General features: G+C 37.2%; 1 protein-coding gene across 1 annotated transcript in view; it reads right to left on the minus strand.

Annotated features, from left to right (window-relative positions):
* atp8b1 (ATPase phospholipid transporting 8B1) overlaps window positions 1–18,140 on the minus strand; it is a 72,790-nt gene that overhangs the window by 35,713 nt on the left and 18,937 nt on the right. Inside the window, exons 2-7 of the mRNA XM_062031638.1 lie at window positions 13,094–13,272; window positions 3,539–3,636; window positions 3,164–3,277; window positions 1,197–1,295; window positions 1,046–1,107; window positions 785–857 (exon numbers count right to left, since the gene is read on the minus strand). Of these exons, the coding sequence (XP_061887622.1) occupies window positions 785–857; window positions 1,046–1,107; window positions 1,197–1,295; window positions 3,164–3,277; window positions 3,539–3,636; window positions 13,094–13,253 (606 nt within the window). The 5' untranslated portion in view covers window positions 13,254–13,272. The remainder of the gene's footprint in view (window positions 1–784; window positions 858–1,045; window positions 1,108–1,196; window positions 1,296–3,163; window positions 3,278–3,538; window positions 3,637–13,093; window positions 13,273–18,140) is intronic.

Here is an 18,140-nt window from a genome sequence, read left to right on the forward strand (position 1 = left end):
ATACATTTTGTGCACTAAATATGTTAAACCATTCCAATGTAGGTCAATAGTTGAGTTGAGTTTGAGTTTGTACAACAAGCTTCGACATCTTGTCTTTGTGTTATAGTTGACAAAACACAGTGTAATATCAAATACCTCTCATTAACAAAGCATTTATTGTACTTTTACAATAAACTGAAAGCCATATTTCATGTAAATCCTCCGCCAGGAGGTTATGCATTCATAGGCTTCTTTTTGTAAGTTAGTTACTTAATAAGTAACAACATACTCAAAAGGATATGAGCAGATTTTGATTAAACTTTTAGGACATTTTAGAAATGTGTAAAGGAACAAGTGATCATGTGTACTACGATACCTTATGTTTACGTTACGTGGCTCAACTTCTGTGCGTGTGTGTGTATGTATGTATGTATGTAAGCGGTGCTGCCTCCACCCACAGAGACTAGGGGAATGGATGATTGACAAGAACGCCCAATGCGTTTCTTGCTTTCCGCTATAGAACAAAAGCAACATGGCTCAAAAAGATATGGGCGAATTTTGATTAACCTTCTAGTAAGTGTCAGAAATGGGATAAGGAACATGTCATTATACTTTGGGGGTGATCCGGCTCACTGTCTGGATTCCAGATTTTTTTAAATATGACTTACTAATTGGAGAGCGGGCCTGACAGAGGTCTGCGCCCCTTGAATGTGTTTCTAGTTAATTCTGCAACCTTTATGAATCCATCCATGAAACTATAAAATCAAGCACTGTGTAAAAAACTATAATATTGTTAATACTGTACCGGAATAAAGTCATTTTTCTTCATACGCACAACATCTCCGACCTGGATGTCCCTCCACTTTGACGCTTGAAAACTGAGAAAATATCAAAAGATAATGCAGCATGTAAAGTTTAAAGTGTGTATGTAAAGTATGTATGTAAAGTCTGCTGTGACCATAAATACATCAAACATTTGAGAAAAACTAATGACTACATCAGTGTTACGGAGGCAATAATTATTTATGGATGAGAACAATGAATGGGAAATTAAACTCATTCTGACCTGCCGTCTAGCAGGACCTCACATTTCCGGTTATTAATCTCTTTGTCCATTCGATGACGAGCCTGGAGGAAAAGAAACAAGATAGAACTTACTTGCTTTTTGTGAGTAGTGTAATAGAGGAGAACAGGAATGTGTTTGTTGACGTTCTTACAAGATCATCCACCAGGTCTTTGATGGCCGTCACCCCCAAAACCACAACCAGAGGAATCAGAGTGGTGTACCAAGGCAGAGTGGTAATAGCTGGAATAGACTGACGGAAAAAGGCTCAATTATGGCATTTTGCTGGCATATGAGGACAACTCACAGTTGTGGCCAGAAATTTGAAAAGAGAAAAACCACCCTGAGCAGAAATATTTCAATGTTGAAGTCCTCTTTTTTTTTTCCTGAGACAGAATTGTATGTTTCACCTTATAAACAAATAAACAAGCAATAGCGTTTGAGGTGAAATATGTACACACTTTTTTAGTTTTACCTTGAACTCTTTACTGTTTCAACCCTGTATCGTTGCACACTGACTGATGTTAATACCAACACAAACTACCAGTTCTAACAATGATCAATAACAGGAGTTTAAAGGCAACACTGCGCCATCATATTGCCTTATATAAGGGTTCTCCATTAGTTTTTGACAAGCATGCTAAGCCATTAAAACATGTGACGAGAATGTGAAGGCTGAAGGTGTCGAAGTTATTGCTGACACTGCTTTTCTTAATCGAGATGATGCACGTTGACCCATTCGAGCTACAGTACAGGCCAAAAGATTGGACACACCTTCTCATTCGATGGGTTTTCTTTATTTTCATGACTATTGTAGATTGTCACTGAAGGCATCAAAACTATGAATGAACACATGTGAAGCTATGTACTTAACAAAAAAAGGTGAAATAACTAAAAACATGTTTTATATTCCAGTTTCTTTAAAATAGCCACCCTTTGCTTCGATTACTGCTTTGCACACTCTTGGCATTCTCTCGATGAGCTTCAAGAGGTAGTCACCTGAAATGGTTTTCACTTCACCGGTGTCATGGTTTTGATGCCTACAGTGACAATCTACAATGTAAATAGTCATGAAAATAAAGAAAATGCATTGAATGAGAAGGTGTGTCCAAACTTTTGGCCTGTACTCTATGTCCGGCAAATTGCAAGGAACGCAAGCAACGAGTCTCACAAGTGAGGTACGTCCCTCAGGCTCTAAGCCATTAATCCTCGCTTCCCATATCGCTATCACTGGAGGACTAGAGGATGAGGAAAAGCTAAATATGCTACACTCCACAGCTTAGGGGATACAAAAAGCCATGCTAACCCTAGAGCTCTTGGATGTAAACAGAAACAAATATCGACAGTACCAATACCTAGTATCAATAAATGGTCGATACTACAGTGATTAGATCCATTATTTTTATCATAACAAAATGGTTTGTCGCTTCTCAGAAAACAACTTCCTGGACGCAGGTGGTCTTCAAGGGCAAAATCCAACAGATTTAAAAAAGAGGAAATAGTAGTTTTTGCTTATTTTTATTATGTTGCACTATTGACTTAATTTTGCTCAAAACACTGTAGGTCATAAAACATTTTAATTAAATAATTTAAATAGTTAGTTGATTGTTGCACTGCCACCCTGTGTTTTGTCTGATTATAATTGGGGGAAAAAATTTAACCATTCAAACAATCTTGAAACTTTTTACATATCGGTATCAGCAATTATATAATCAGTACTGTAACTACTTAATATTGGATACACCTATTTGCAGTATTTCACAGAACGAATGTAAATTATCCAAACAACAGAAAAATAAGTGCTTAATACATTTTAACAACATAGTAAATGGAACCATGTTACAGCAGAAAGTAACTATTAACAGTAAATTAGCATGTAGATTGATAATAATAATCAATAATAAACGCATGCGTCAGCAGCAAAATTAAGAGTCTTTGTTTTAAAATGGTTCAATATTCATTTCATTGTTTTTTGCAATACAACAGAAGGTAGCAGGTATTGGCAGATACTGTACTACACTATAACTGAATTAATCCCCTTGCAGAGACAATCCAGTGGATTGTTGTCATATTTGACAATGCATTTTCACTTTTGTGTAAGTAGGAAATCTAGACCTTTACCTGCAAGATTAGCAGAGCCAAGAAGTAGATGTTTGCAACTCTCTTGAACTGCTCAAACAAGTTCAATGGAAGGAAGGTGAAGACGTTGTACTTGTACGTCTTGATGGCATTTCCCTGAAACCATAATGTTTGATGAGCACAAAGCCAAAAAGCGTATGGTAAATACATGAAGGCTATTTGACAGTAGTAATTACCACTTGTGTAACAGTCAAAGACGTCAATACACTTTCTAAGCAGACCAACACAGACTGATCTTTGTTCCATGATGTATCGGCCCAAGTCAGATAAAAGATAACGTTTACGAGTTTTGGCTATGTTCACACAGGAATGATAGGTTAACATTAGAAGTTAGTAGGTTGGTCGTCTTGCACTTACAGAATATTTGCTCTTCTTCATGCACAGGAATGTTTTTTTGTCAAATTCTGGCAGGTGATGATACGCTCGGTCATTGGCTTTCACCCTCCAAGCAATTTCTGAAAAAGAAGACAATATGAGATGACACTTTATATTCTTATCCATCGGTTCCGTCAAGTTTAATCATTTATATAGGTCATTTAAAAACAACCACCAGTTGCCAAAGTGCTGTATAGACATAAGATACAATATGTAAAAGTGCAAAGCAGTCTCACGTGTGCATTTTAACACGGCAGGATGAATAAAACACTACAATAGCAATTACACCTTGAAAGAAGTGCAAGAAGACATCACATAAAAATACTAAAATATTACATTGTAGTAAATAAATAAAATGCATAGAATAAAAAATAAACAACCAAGATATCCTGCCTAACTGGATTTGAACGCCAGGGAGTAAACATATGTTTTAGTCTAGATTTAAACTAGCTCAGGGACTCGGAAGATAATAGAAAGTGCAAGTCTGTTTCACAGTCCAGGCCCTGCTCCTGAAAAAGCTCAATCTCCTCTGTTTTTTAGCCTGGTTTTATGCCCAGCCAGACAGAGGTGGTCTGAAGACCTCAGGGTCATGCACGGCTGCAGTAGCTGAATCAGATTAGGCAGGGCTACTCGGTATAAGCACTTAAAAACGATAATATGATACAATTTTAAATTGGGTTCTAAAAGGTAACCGGCAGCCAAAGAAGAGAGGCCCGGATCCAGGCCTACATACAAAGAATTACAGTCATCAATGCATGGAGAAGTTCTTTAAAAGTCAGTCTGTGGAAGATAGGGTTTGACAAGGAGTCGTAGCTGAAAGAAGCTAGATTTAAAGGCCTACTGAAACCCACTACTATGTGGGCTCTGTACCGAGGATGTCGTTGTGGCTTGTACAGCCCTTTGAGACACTTGTGATTTAGGGCTATATAAATAAACATTGATTGATTGATTGACTACTACCGACCACGCAGTCTGATAGTTTATATATCAATGATGAAATCTTAACATTGCAACACATGCCAATACGGCCGGGTTAACTTATAAAGTGCAATTTTAAATTTCCCGGGGAACTTCCGGTTGAAAACGTCTATGTATGATGACGTTTGCGCGTGACGTCAATGGTTGAAACGGAAGTATTCGGACACATTGTATCACAATACAAACAGCTCTGTTTTCATCGCAAAATTCCACAGTATTCTGGACATCTGTGTTGATGAATCTTTTGAAATTTGTTTAATGAACAATGGAGACTGCAAAGAAGAAAGCTGTAGGTGGGGTCGGTGTATTAGCGGCTGGCTGCAGCAACACAACCAGGAGGACTTTGACTTGGATAGCAGACGCGCTATCCGACGCAAGCCGCCGACCGCATCGATGATCGGGTGAAGTCCTTCATCGCGCCGTCGATCGCTGGAACGCAGGTGAGCACGGGTGTTGATGAGCAGATGAGGGCTGGCGTAGGTGGAGCGCTAATGTTTTTATCATAGCTCTGACGAGGTCCCGTAGCTAAGTTAGCTTCAATGGCGTCGTTAGCAACAGCATTGCTAGGCTTCGACAGGCGGCACAGCATTACCCGTGTGGTTACAGGTCCAGTGTTTGGTTCTGTGTCTCCTGATAGTAGTATTGTTGATCTTCTGTCTATCCTTCCAGTCAGGGGCTTATTTCTTTTGTTTCTATCTGCATTTAAGCACGATGCTATCACGTTAGCTCCGTAGCTAAAGTGCTTCACCGATGTATTGTCGTGGAGATAATAGTCACTGTGAATGTCCATTTCGTGTTCTCGACTCTCATTTTCAAGAGGACATAGTATCCGAGGTGGTTTAAAATACAAATCCGTGATCCACAATAGAAAAAGGAGAAAGTGTGGAATCCAATGAGCCCTTGTACCTAAGTTACGGTCAGAGCGAAAAAAGATACGTCCTGCACTGCACTCTAGTCCTTCACTCTCATGTTCCTCATCCACGAATCTTTCATCCTCACTCAAATGAATGGGGTAATCGTCGCTTTCTCGGTCCGAATCGCTCTCACTGCTGGTGTAAACAATGGGGAAATGTGAGGAGCCCTTCAACCTGCGACGTCACGCTACTTCCGGTACAGGCAAGGCTTTTTATTTATCAGCGACCAAAAGTTGCGAACTTTATCGTCGATGTTCTCTACTAAATCCTTTCAGCAAAAATATGGCGAAATGATCAAGTATGACACATAGAATGGATCTGCTATCCACTTTTAAATTTAAAAAATGCATTTCAGTAGGCCTTTAATGACAGAGCCATGTCTATGAATGTTCTCATTCATCCAGGTCATTGTAATCTCAGGGCATTTAATCAACCAGAATGTTTCTAACTCCTGTTATTAGAAACATTCTGGTCACAGAAGGTTACCAGAATGCCATTTGTTTACAACTGAATGGAATCCTTACGTGTGGGATTCTGACTATTTTGGACTGGTAGTAGTCGATCCACAGCAATCGTTCTGCCACACAATACCCCAGTGCTTACAAGGGTGACTTGTCGTTGGCTTTGACAGTAGGATTGCTCGTTTGCATCAAAACAGTTGTTTTTCTCACTACGATAGGGGTAAACCATCCTTGCCCCGGCATATCCTCCTGGTTTGGAGTATAAATATTTTGGGTTTTGTCACCAGCCGCTATACTAGATCTAACCAATCTAAGTCTATGAGCACCAACTGTTGAAGCCTACTCGGATGAGAGGCGAAACGTCTTCTAAGACAAACCAAACAGTCGAATTGCGATTGATTGAATGCCCTGAGAATGACAGAGCTAATGTGTTTGTCCAGCTTAAGCAGGCCATCAAAAATAACCACAAAGCTTCTAGCGGATGGTTGGCAATAAGAGGACAGAAGACAAATGGCACTGTCATGTCTGTGTAGAGGGTTTGTTTGACCAAATACCACAAATTATGTTTTATTTTTGTTTAATTATAATCATGCAGACATGTCTGCAGAGTAGTCATGGGAGCCTGGCTTTTTTAAAATCTATTTAAAATAAAACTTTAAAAAATAACATGTACGTAAATATTTACAGCGTTTGCTCAATACTTTGTTGACGCAGGTTTGGCAGCAATTACACCCTCAAGTCTTTTTGAATACAATACCACAAGCTTGGCACACCTATTTTTGGGCCGTTTCGCCCTTCCTTGTTGCACATCTCTCAAGCTATATCAGGTTGGATGGGAAGCGTTGGTTTTCATCCAGGATGTCTCTGTACATTGCTGTCTTATTTTAATAGATTTATTACAATCTTTGGCAAGCTAGGTAATGTTTGCTGTGGTCTGGAACAACATGGTACACAAACAACTATCTGAAATGCAGCCAATATTACATACACATAATGTGTCCTGAGACATGCACAACTAAATTATATACAAAGAGGATAAAAGTAAAAGGATATTACCGTATTTTTCACACTATAAGTCGCAGTTTTTTTCATAGTTTGGCCGGGGGTGCGACTTATACTCAGGAGCAACTTATGTGTGAAATTATCAACACATTACCATCAAATATCAAATAATATTATTTAGCTCATTCACGTAAGAGACTAGACGTATAAGATTTAATCGAATTTAGCGATTATGAGTGACAGATTGTTTGGTAAACGTATAGCATGTTCTATATGTTATAGCTATTTGAATGACTCTTACCACAATATGTTACGTTAACATACCAGGCACGTTCTCAGTTGGTTATTTATGCCTCATATAACGTACACTTATTCAGCCTGTTGTTCACTATTCTTTATTTATTTTAAATTGCCTTTCAAATGTCTATTCTTGGTGTTGGGTTTTATCAAATACATTTTTATACTCCAGTGCGAATTATGTCTTTTTCTTTCTTTATTATGCATTTTCGGCCGGTGCGATTTATACTGCGGAGCGACTTATACTCCAAAAAATACGGTAAATGAGCTCAACTATATCTACAAATGAGGCATAGTGATGCAATATGTACATACAGCTAGCCTAACTAGCATGTTAGCATTGATTAGCTCGCAGTCATGCACTGACCAAATAGGCCTGATTAGCGCTCCAACAAGAGTTCAAGAACCGCCAAAATTAGTAGGACAAAACGATGTTCACCAAATACTGTCATCAGTGAAGCATACACACAAACATATTAAACAGTGGGCTTTCTAATATTTGGGAAGGTTTGTGTCATGTTGGTCCTCAAACAAAAAACATACTAAAACCAAAAAAATGTTCCCCTCCATCGTTTTCCATTTTCAATCCTTTTTTAAAAATGCTCCAGGAAACCACTAGGGCGGCACTAAAGAGCCGCATGCGGCTTGAGAGCCGCGGGTTGCTGACCCCTGGTCTAGCCCTAGGCTTACAGAAAAACTTGCATGGGTCAAAAATGACTGGAACCATTTTAGGGTTGTACCCTTGATAGCTATACATGACTCCAGGTGAGTTGAAACTATGCCTTGGTCTACCTATCAAAAGCTGCTATAAAATCTAAAAGCACAGCTAAAAACAGGTCATTAAAAACATTTAAATGAGTAGTTTGCTGTTATTTAAAACCAGACTGTAATTTCTCCCCAATTACTTTTGACTTAAAGTAAGAAATAAGTTGATCATAAACAACCTTAAAGACCTTAAATAAAAAAGCCAACTTAGAGATTGGTCTAAAACTTGATAAAATATTGGTGTCAAGGTTATTCTTTGTGAATAGTGGTGGATCACAGCATGTTTCAAAGGAGTTGGGAGACATCCACACCTCAGGGAAGAATTTACCAAATGGACAATACATGCTACTTTGTTGCTTTAGATCAGGAGTGTCCGAACAGAACACGCAGCACTTTTTGTTATTGGCTTTATGCATATTCTAATTATTAACACGATTTATCAAGAGCTATTACATTAGTTTGCTTTGTCACCTGTAACACAAAGCTAAAATGTGGATGTATTTTCAGATAGCTTGGCATGTATTGACCTATACACTAGTTATGGATGTAACATTATAAACATTTCATAGCACACTTATTGAGTGTATAAATATGTTTGTATTCTTCCGTTATAATTTGTTAGGGTATTTGGTATTACAAACCCCAAAACCAGTGAAGTTGGCACGTTGTGTAAATGGTAAATAAAAACCGAATACATTGATTTGCAAATCCTTTTCAACCTATACTCAATTGAATAGACTGCAAAGACAAGATACTTAACGTTCGAACTGGTAAACGTTATTTTTGCAAATATTAGCTCATTTGGAATGTGATGCCTGCAACATGTTTCAAAAAAGCTGGCACAAGTGGCAAAAAAAGACTTAGAAAGTTGAGGAATGCTCATCAAACACTTATTTGGAAAATCCCACAGGTGAACAGGCTAATTGGGAAAAGGTGGGTGACATGATTGGGTATAAAAGCAGCTTCTATGAAATGCTCAGTCACTCACAAACAAGGATGGAGTGAGGGTCACCACTTTGTGAACAAATGCATGAGCAAATTGTCGAACAGTTTAAAAACATTTCTGAACAAGCTATTGCAAGGAATTTAGGGATTTCACCATCCAAGGTCTGTAATATCATCAAAAGGTTCCGAGAATCTGGAGAAATTACTGCACGTAACATTGAATGCCCGTGACCTTGGATCCTCAGGCGGTATTGCATCAAAAACCGACATCAGCGTGTAAAGGATATCACCACATGGGCTCAGTAACACTTGCTGCCATTAAATTCTAAGTTAATGATTATTTGCAAATTCTCAGTTCGAACATTAAATATTTTGTCTTTGCAGTGTATTTAATTGAATATAAGTTGAAAAGGATTTGCAAAACATTGTATTCTGTTTTTATTTACGAATTACACAATGTGCCAACTTCACTGGTTTTGGGTTTTGTAAAAACGAAGGTATATGTGAGATTTATGTGACGTCACGTAAGTTCACTTCCTGTTTAGACACGTCTGTGTCCTATTTCTCTATGTATATTACAATGTGTTAATACATGTTTAGTTTGGGGTATGAAGTAAAGAAGCCACTGTCTCTTGTACAGTATTCATGTTAGCATTTAAAGGCCTACTGAAACCCACTACTACCGACCACGCAGTCTGATAGTTTATATATCAATGATGAAATCTTAACATTATAACACATGCCAATACGGCCGGGTTAACTTATAAAGTGACATTTTAAATTTGCCGCTAAACTTCCGGTTCGAAACGCCTCTGCGGATGACGTATGCGCGTGACGTAGCCCGGCGAACACGGGTATGCCTTCCACATTGAAGCCGATACGAAAAAGCTCTGTTTTCATTTCATAATTCCACAGTATTCTGGACATCTGTGTTCGTGAATCTGTTTCAATCATGTTCATTGCATTATGGAGAAGGAAGCCAAGCAAGCAAAGAAGAAAGTTGTCGGTGCGAAATGGACGTATTTTTCGAACGTAGTCAGCCACAACAGTACACAGCCGGCGCTTCTTTGTTTACATTCCCGAAAGATGCAGTCAAGATGGAAGAACTCGGATAACAGAGACTCTAACCAGGAGGACTTTTGATTTGGATACACAGACGCCTGTAGAGAACTGGGACAACACAGACTCTTACCAGGATTACTTTGATTTGGATTACAAAGACGCAGACGTGCTACTGTGAGTATGCAGCTTTGGCTTTTTTTTGCGTATGTACGTAACTTTTTTAAAATATATAAGCTTTATGAACCTTGGGTTAGGTGAACGGTCTTTTGGGCTGAGTGATTGTGTGTGTTGATCATGTGTTTGAATTGTATTGGCGTGTTCTATGGAGCTAGGAGCTAGCAGAGGAGCTAGGAGCTAGCATAACACGTACCGTACCGTACGTGCGCGTCACGTACGTAACTTTTTAAAAATATATAAGCTTTATGAACCTTGGGTTAGGTGAACGGTCTTTTGGGCTGAGTGATTGTGTGTGTTGATCAGGTGTTTGAATTGTATTGGCGTGTTCTATGGAGCTAGGAGCTAGCAGAGGAGCTAGGAGCTAGCATAACAAACACGCAGGTGTTATTATGCAGGATTAATTTGTGGCATATTAAATATAAGCCTGGTTGTGTTGTGGCTAATAGAGTATATATATGTCTTGTGTTTATTTACTGTTGTAGTCATTCCCAGCTGAATATCAGGTACCGTGAGTATGCAGCCTTGGCTGCTAAACATTCGATAACTTGACCGTATGTGCGCGTCACGTACGTAACTTTTTAAAAATATATAAGCTTTATGAACCTTGGGTTAGGTAAACTGTCTTTTGGGCTGAGTGATTGTGTGTGTTGATCAGGTGTTTGAATTGTATTGGCGTGTTCTATGGAGCTAGGAGCTAGCAGAGGAGCTAGGAGCTAGCATAACAAACACGCAGGTGTTTTTATGCAGGATTAATTTGTGGCATATTAAATATAAGCCTGGTTGTGTTGTGGCTAATACAGTATATATATGTCTTGTGTTTATTTACTGTTGTAGTCATTCCCAGCTGAATATCAGGTCACCCTCGGCTCTCACAGCATCTTCCCTATCTGAATAGCTTCAACTCCCCACTAGTCCTTCACTTGCACTTTACTCATCCACAAATCTTTCATCCTCGCTCAAATTAATGGGGAAATTCTCGCTTTCTCGGTCCGAATCTCTCTCACTTCATGCGGCCATCATTGTAAACAATAGGGAACTTTGCGTATATGTTCAACTGACTACGTCACGCTACTTCCGGTAGGTGCAAGCCTTTTTTTTATCAGATACCAAAAGTTGCAATCTTTATCGTCGTTGTTCTATACTAAATCCTTTCAGCAAAAATATGGCAATATCGCGAAATGATCAAGTATGACACATAGAATAGATCTGCTATCCCCGTTTAAATAAAAAAAATTCATTTCAGTAGGCCTTTAAGATAGCTAGTGATTAGTGTGCTCAGTAGATGAACATTATGGCACGTCCGTGAGGTCATCAAAGTCAATCTTTATCTAAAACGGGAATACTAACCATCGGGGGTTTTACCACGGTGTATCATTAATACTGTTAATCGTTACATCCCTATTTAGAAGACATATTACATGTTAAAATGGTGATGTTTTGGGGGACCAACCACCAATAAAATGTTTTACAACTCATTCTAATGGGTGAAAATGTTTTTCAATACGAGTTTTAAGGTACAAGCTGCATCAGAACCCATTAAACTCGTATCTTGAGGTATCGCTGTAAATTGACAATAACTCTGCACTTATCTGTCCAACACGTTCCCCTTGTTTTTTGCCTGCAAAACTCGTATTACCATTAATAAAATGTATTTTGTGTGCTATCTTGCTTCTCAGTAATTGAGCACTGTCACCGGTTCGTGAGTTCATCAAAATGCAGTTAAAATTCACGATTTTATGATCATTTTGATATAAAAATTTTAATGCAAACCTTCAGAAGTTTTTCCGTGGTTTATCCCTTGCAGGGATGTGCTAAAATAAATAGCACAATATAATAATAATAATAATAATAATATTTATAAAAATGTATGACATATTACATAATTTCCGGTTGTATTCTTTTCTTGATTGTTCATTAACTGTTAATAGTTGGTTACTTTCTGTCGTAACATGGTTCTATCTACACTTCTGCTAAAAATTATAATGCACCTAATCTTCTGTTTGGATACTTTACATTTACGTATTTTGGGCGAAACTACAAATTTGTGTATTGATTCAATACCAAATAGCTACAAGGGCAAATTGGTCATACCAATGCTGATACTTAACAATTTCAAGTTAATCGAATGATCACATTTTGATCACACTTTACAAACACAATCAGACAAAAACATAGGATGGCGGTGTAACAATACCTGTGTCCAGGGACTTATTTCCGGAGTTTGTAAACAATAACAAAAACGTCATAATACATATGGTGGAAAACTGGTACTGCTACGACCTATATGGACTACATCTGAGAAATATTTTTTAGGTGCTATGGTTAGGAAACACTGGTCCAACCTTCAAGAACGGATTACTAATGACAATTGGGGTACCATTATGATTGAATCTTTTTCAGTTAATGCACAGAATCCTTTAAAGTTTCCGTACCTCATTGGAAAACCGTTTAGACACCCCTGCTCTCGAGATACAGAAAATAAAACCTGATACAATGTTCTCATATGACTGTCATGTGGTAAAATACAATTACCCGGAGTAATCCCACAAATTACACTTTCAGAATAACCCTTTTTATATTTAAATAATTAATATTTTATATTTAAATTGCAAGAATGCTGATGTTGTGCAAAATATTACTACATTTTATTTTGTTAAAACCATTTAAAAAAATTTAAATTATTTAAATCATTAATTAGACTAATTAATCATTTAAAATAAATGCCATTGTAGTTTTTTGTTGTTTTTTTTTACATTTTATTTACAAAAATCACAAAGAATATCTAACAGTAAACAAAAAAATATTGTAGAGAACAATTCCAGCCACACAATACTCCAAATAGCAATCCACGGAGCAAATAAGACACACAAACATAATTTAAAAAAACCAGAAAGGTCAAATGCCATTGTTGATAAATAAATAAAATATTCCCTCACCAGTGGGTCGAATTTCCACAGGGGGCTGCGGTGCACCTGGTGTCTCTTCTTCCTCTTCTGTGGATACATCCAGCTCATCGTCTGTCTCGTCATCACTGTATGGCATGACCTCATCATTGGGCTCCAAGGATGGATGGCCGCCTGTACGCCGAATACTCATTTTGACACTGTAGGGATCTCTGTAAAAGATGTGATAATTCAGATATTTAAACAGTAGTAGGAAACAATTGGGTTGCATTTTAATTGGTAGGTGGTTAATTAAAAAAAAAAGTTCCTGCAAAAAGTAAGTTTGGACAGAAAACAACAACAGGATCACAGGTTTAAAGCTTACCACTAAAAGCTGAACCCGTCTCTTTTGTACCCATAATACTACCACATTAGTGCGATACAAACACTGCTGAATGTCATCTACAGAGGCAACTATAGCTACAATCAATCCAGGTGGATTTTGCACAATGCAAAAAAGAGATGAAAAAATATGAGACAATAAAACTAGAAAATTGAAAAAAATACAGTTTTTCGGTAATTAAAAAAATAGACGGTATTACTAACCGTCTGGAATTTTATCGCGAATTATCACTATACAGTTTATTGTTACATCCCTCGTCCATTAACAAGTCAAAAGTCAAGTCAAAAGTAAAAATTTTTAGGGCATTACGGCAAATGACGAGAGCGGTCGCGGTTGCCGTGGTTAAATCCGAGCCCTGAACTCATCAAATGCATCCCTGCATTTGACACCGATGTCTCCACTTCCTTCTTTTCATTGAAGAAGATGCCGACACATGGTATAATATCCCTCATGTAACAAAAATCACCGCATAGACAACGCTCAAAAAGTTACCAAATGTTCTCAATAAACACTGACAATGTTTCTGAACACAAGAACTAAACATATCAGGAGAATGGACGCAAGTCCTACACAGACCTGTGGACAGTCAGGGCACGTAGAATATCACTTTTTACATCTGTGTCCTAAAATCCAATCCAACCTTTGATTCACAAACTCATGTGTGAATTAGTAATGTCTGTAAACAAGAACTTCCTGATGTCAATGGCAAAATGCTTCCAAAGTTAGACACAGTAAGATAATTTTTTTGCATTTTGATGCTCTTCTTACCATCTTGTTCAGATTCAGTGTAATTTCCCCCCAATTCCCAAGATTGTGATCAGGAGAGTAATATCAAAACAAGGCTTGGATAGATTTTAAGAGAAGTTGGTGTACATCTTAAATTAGCAAGTGTCATTTCTAGAATTAGAATTAGACTTCCTTTTTATTGTCATTCAAATTTGAACTTTACAGTACAGATAAGAACGACATTTTCTTGCATTAGCTCATGGTAGTGCAGGATAAAAAAGCAATAAGGTGCATATATAAATAAATAGATTACTGTACAGATAAATGTATTGCACTTTAGCATATGCATCCAGGTTTATGGATGTATATTATATTGTCTTTATATTCCAGCGAGTTAATCCATTTTTGGGGGGAATTGAGGGGATAATTATGATGCGTTCAAGAGTCTTACGGCCTGAGGGAAGAAGCTGTTTCAGAACCTGGAGGTTTTGCTACGGAGGCTGCGGAACCTCTTTCTAGAGTCCAGCAGTGAAAACAGTCCTTCCCCTTGGGTACATTTGATGTTGTGAAGTTTGGTCGTCTTCAGCATGAATGACGCTTAAATCTACTCTGAGGTTCTCTGCACTTAAAATCTGCAATTTTGAAGCCATGTCTATAATTTTTTATATTCTTAAATTAACTTACCGTATTTTCCGGACTATAAGACGCAGTTAAAATCGTTTTTTCCCCTCAAAACTCGACAGTGCGCCTTATAACCCGGTGCGCCTAATGTACGGAATAATTCTGGTTTTGCTTACCGACCTCCAAGCTATTTTATTTGGTACATGGTGTAATGATAAATGTGACCAGTCGATGGCAGTCAAACATAAGAGATATGTGTAGACAGCAATATGACTCGCGGCTTGAAGATGATCTGTAAAACATAATCTATGCAACATTTTAAACAAAGAACCACCATTACATGTTATGTAGACCACAAGGAAGTGTTTTCAATTTAGAAAAAAAAAATAATAAAATGACTCCTTTAATCCGCTCTATAATCCGGTGTGCCTTATATATGAAAAAAGATCGAAAATAGACCATTCATCGGCAGTGCGCTTTATAATCCGGTGCACCCTTTGGTCCAGTTTCTTTTATTTGATCATGTGAAGACTAAGATATTCTTTTATTTAGTCCTTTGTATTCAGGTGCTCTTTTTTTTGTAGTCATGCTTAGAAGACCGTTTCTCAGTGTTGCTCAACTAGTGTTCCAGTTTTAATTATACAGAGTATTTATTGCAACAAATACTCACAATGTATTTCACAATTTTAGGGAAGAACGCCCACAAAAGGCTGCAGCTATAAAAAATTTATAAATAAATCCCGATCTATGAAATTGAGAAAAAGGGTCTAACTTGTCCTGTGTGTTGTTTTCATTGTACCTTGTCAGCTGTCTTGTATTTAGAGTGGCATCTTAGGTTGAGATGGACAAGTTACTGTTTAAAATGCGTGTAATGTTATATTGGCCAAAAATATTAAATATATTTGTTAAACCTATGCCTTGTTTTAATGAATACTTAGGCCAACTACGCAACTGTATTTTGTTTTTGGTCATCATGGTGGTACTTGGACAGCCAAGGGTTTTCTGAGGTGGAACTTGGTAAAGAACCACTGATCTAGAGTAGTTTCCAACGACGTTGGTGATGACGCTGTCACTTCAAACTGCTGAGTCAGAGTGCTGTCACGCTATTGCTCCTCTACGTTCTTCCTGGAGTGAAAGTGAAACAACACTTTGCAGCTGTAAAACTAGATGGGATCATTCTAAAAAAAAATATTCCGAAAGGACTATTAAGCATAATTGCTTGGAACAAATGAGCCAACTAAGAAATATGAATTCCAGTGTTTCCCACAGGACTGCAATGTGTGTGTGTGTTCTTGTATTCCTACCCTTCTTGAGACATCAACAAGGAAAAGTACCCTCCACATGAGGACCGGGTGAACAAGTTAGGATTGAAATCATGGTCCCAATAAGGAAAACCATTGCATCTAATAGAGAATGTCTCATTTGCACCCCTGATGGTGAAATCTATCAAAATTAGGGTGGTCCCAAAAAGCAGGGATTTTTCAAGTTGACTGTGTGTCGGTTTTAACAGTGCTCCCCCTCTGGTCGACATATGAAATAACAAGTGTGTGTAAAAATTTGAAGTGCTTCCCCTCTGGCCTACATATGTAATAACAAGTGTGTTTCAAGAAATTAAAATGTGACCCCTTTGGTCAAAATTAATGAAAAAAATAAAATATGTATATATAGACACTGTAATAACTTGATAAGGAAGATTAAAAACCAATTACAAAAAAAAAAAAATTAACTAAAAGCTTACCTTTTTTATATTTGCATAGTATGTATGTATTATTAATGTTGTAAATACAAATATTTATATACCTAGAAAGGGTGGTCCTAAAGAGGTAGGCATTTTTTGGAGGTCTCAAAAAGGTAACAAATACAAGAATGTATGTGTGTGTGTGTGTGTGTGTGTGTGGTGATGATGAGGGCAGGACTGAAGGACGCTGTGGGAGAGACAAAAAGTGAGCAAAAACCATGAAAAGCAAAAACAAACTTGCTCTTCTGTTGCTTTTTCCCCCCGTTTTTTAATATCACTTCTTGTGTTCTTAATTTTTATTCTGTTATTTTCTTCTTTTTTTTAATGTATCATTATTATTGCCTCTTATTTTATTCTTATTTATTTATTTCTTAATATTTTTTCTTATTATTCCACTATTTTATGTTTTTATTGATGTATTTATATTTTTATTTTTACATATATTTTATATTATTCTTTAAATTATGTAATTTTTTTTGTCATTCTCAAGTGCGGACGCATAAAAGTTGCGTGTTTCCTGAATTCTGTGTGTTTTCTTATCTAAAGGACTTTGTGTTGCAACTTGCCAGTGTGTGAAAAGTGCTATATAAATACAGTTTGACTAATGATTGGATTGTTTGGAAAAAAAATAAATTACATTCACATACAGTCCTATTATAAAATGTTTATGAGCAAGTGTCAAAACTATTGACAAATAAATGAATTTATGGGAAAGAGTGATTATCATTCTGATCACAACCAACTAACACTGTACTAAGACAGGTCCTCACTTTTGCACTAAACGATTTTATTTACGCAGCCTCTTCAGCAGTAGCAGCAACACAGCTAGCATCGCAAACTACCCCGATGGAAAAAACAGGTTGGGTGGCAGTCTGGCTAAGGAACGTGAGTGACTATGGCAACGAGGAGGGTGGGGCAGGGGAAGGTATCTGCAGAGTGGGACAGATGAGAGCATGGCGTAGTGACAACAGTGAAACCTGAGAACAAAGGGGGTAGCTCAGTTCTCGCCACGACAAGTAAGGTGAAAAGCAAATGTACCATGTCACAAGGTAAATGATGCCACTCCATGGAAAAAACAAAAAAGCCGATAGTGTTCACTTGCCAGCTGGCACTATGTGTGCCTATTATAGTATAATTGAGTGTTAATGCCATTTAAATATTTTGAATACTTTTTAAGTTTAATCTATAAAGTATTTTTTAGTTGTCTTGTTTGCAAAAAAAGAGCTGTCAAAATATAATACAGTAAAAAAAAAAATGTTTTTTTTGTTGTTTTTTTTTAAACTAAAAGCTAGTGAAAATAACCACCAGTAGCTGAATTGACGGATAATTTTACTTGATAAGACATCCTAAATTAAAATTTGTATATCGAGCAAAAATAAGTGTTTTATTCTGAAAACAAGCATTATTCAACTTGCAATTCTTAAATTTATCATCCTTGGGATGTTGCAGAATCTTTAAACAATGTTTTCTATGTGTGGGGAAAACCTATCTTCTTTGAACAGTTATTTTGTCAATTTACATTTTTTTTAAATAGAATAGAAAAACATCTATTAATGCTAAAATTAAAGATTTTAGCATTAATAGGCACTGTGTGCCTGATTATAATATACCAT

Source organism: Entelurus aequoreus, linkage group LG21, assembly GCF_033978785.1.
Source record: "Entelurus aequoreus isolate RoL-2023_Sb linkage group LG21, RoL_Eaeq_v1.1, whole genome shotgun sequence".
Taxonomy (NCBI): Eukaryota; Metazoa; Chordata; class Actinopteri; order Syngnathiformes; family Syngnathidae; genus Entelurus; species Entelurus aequoreus.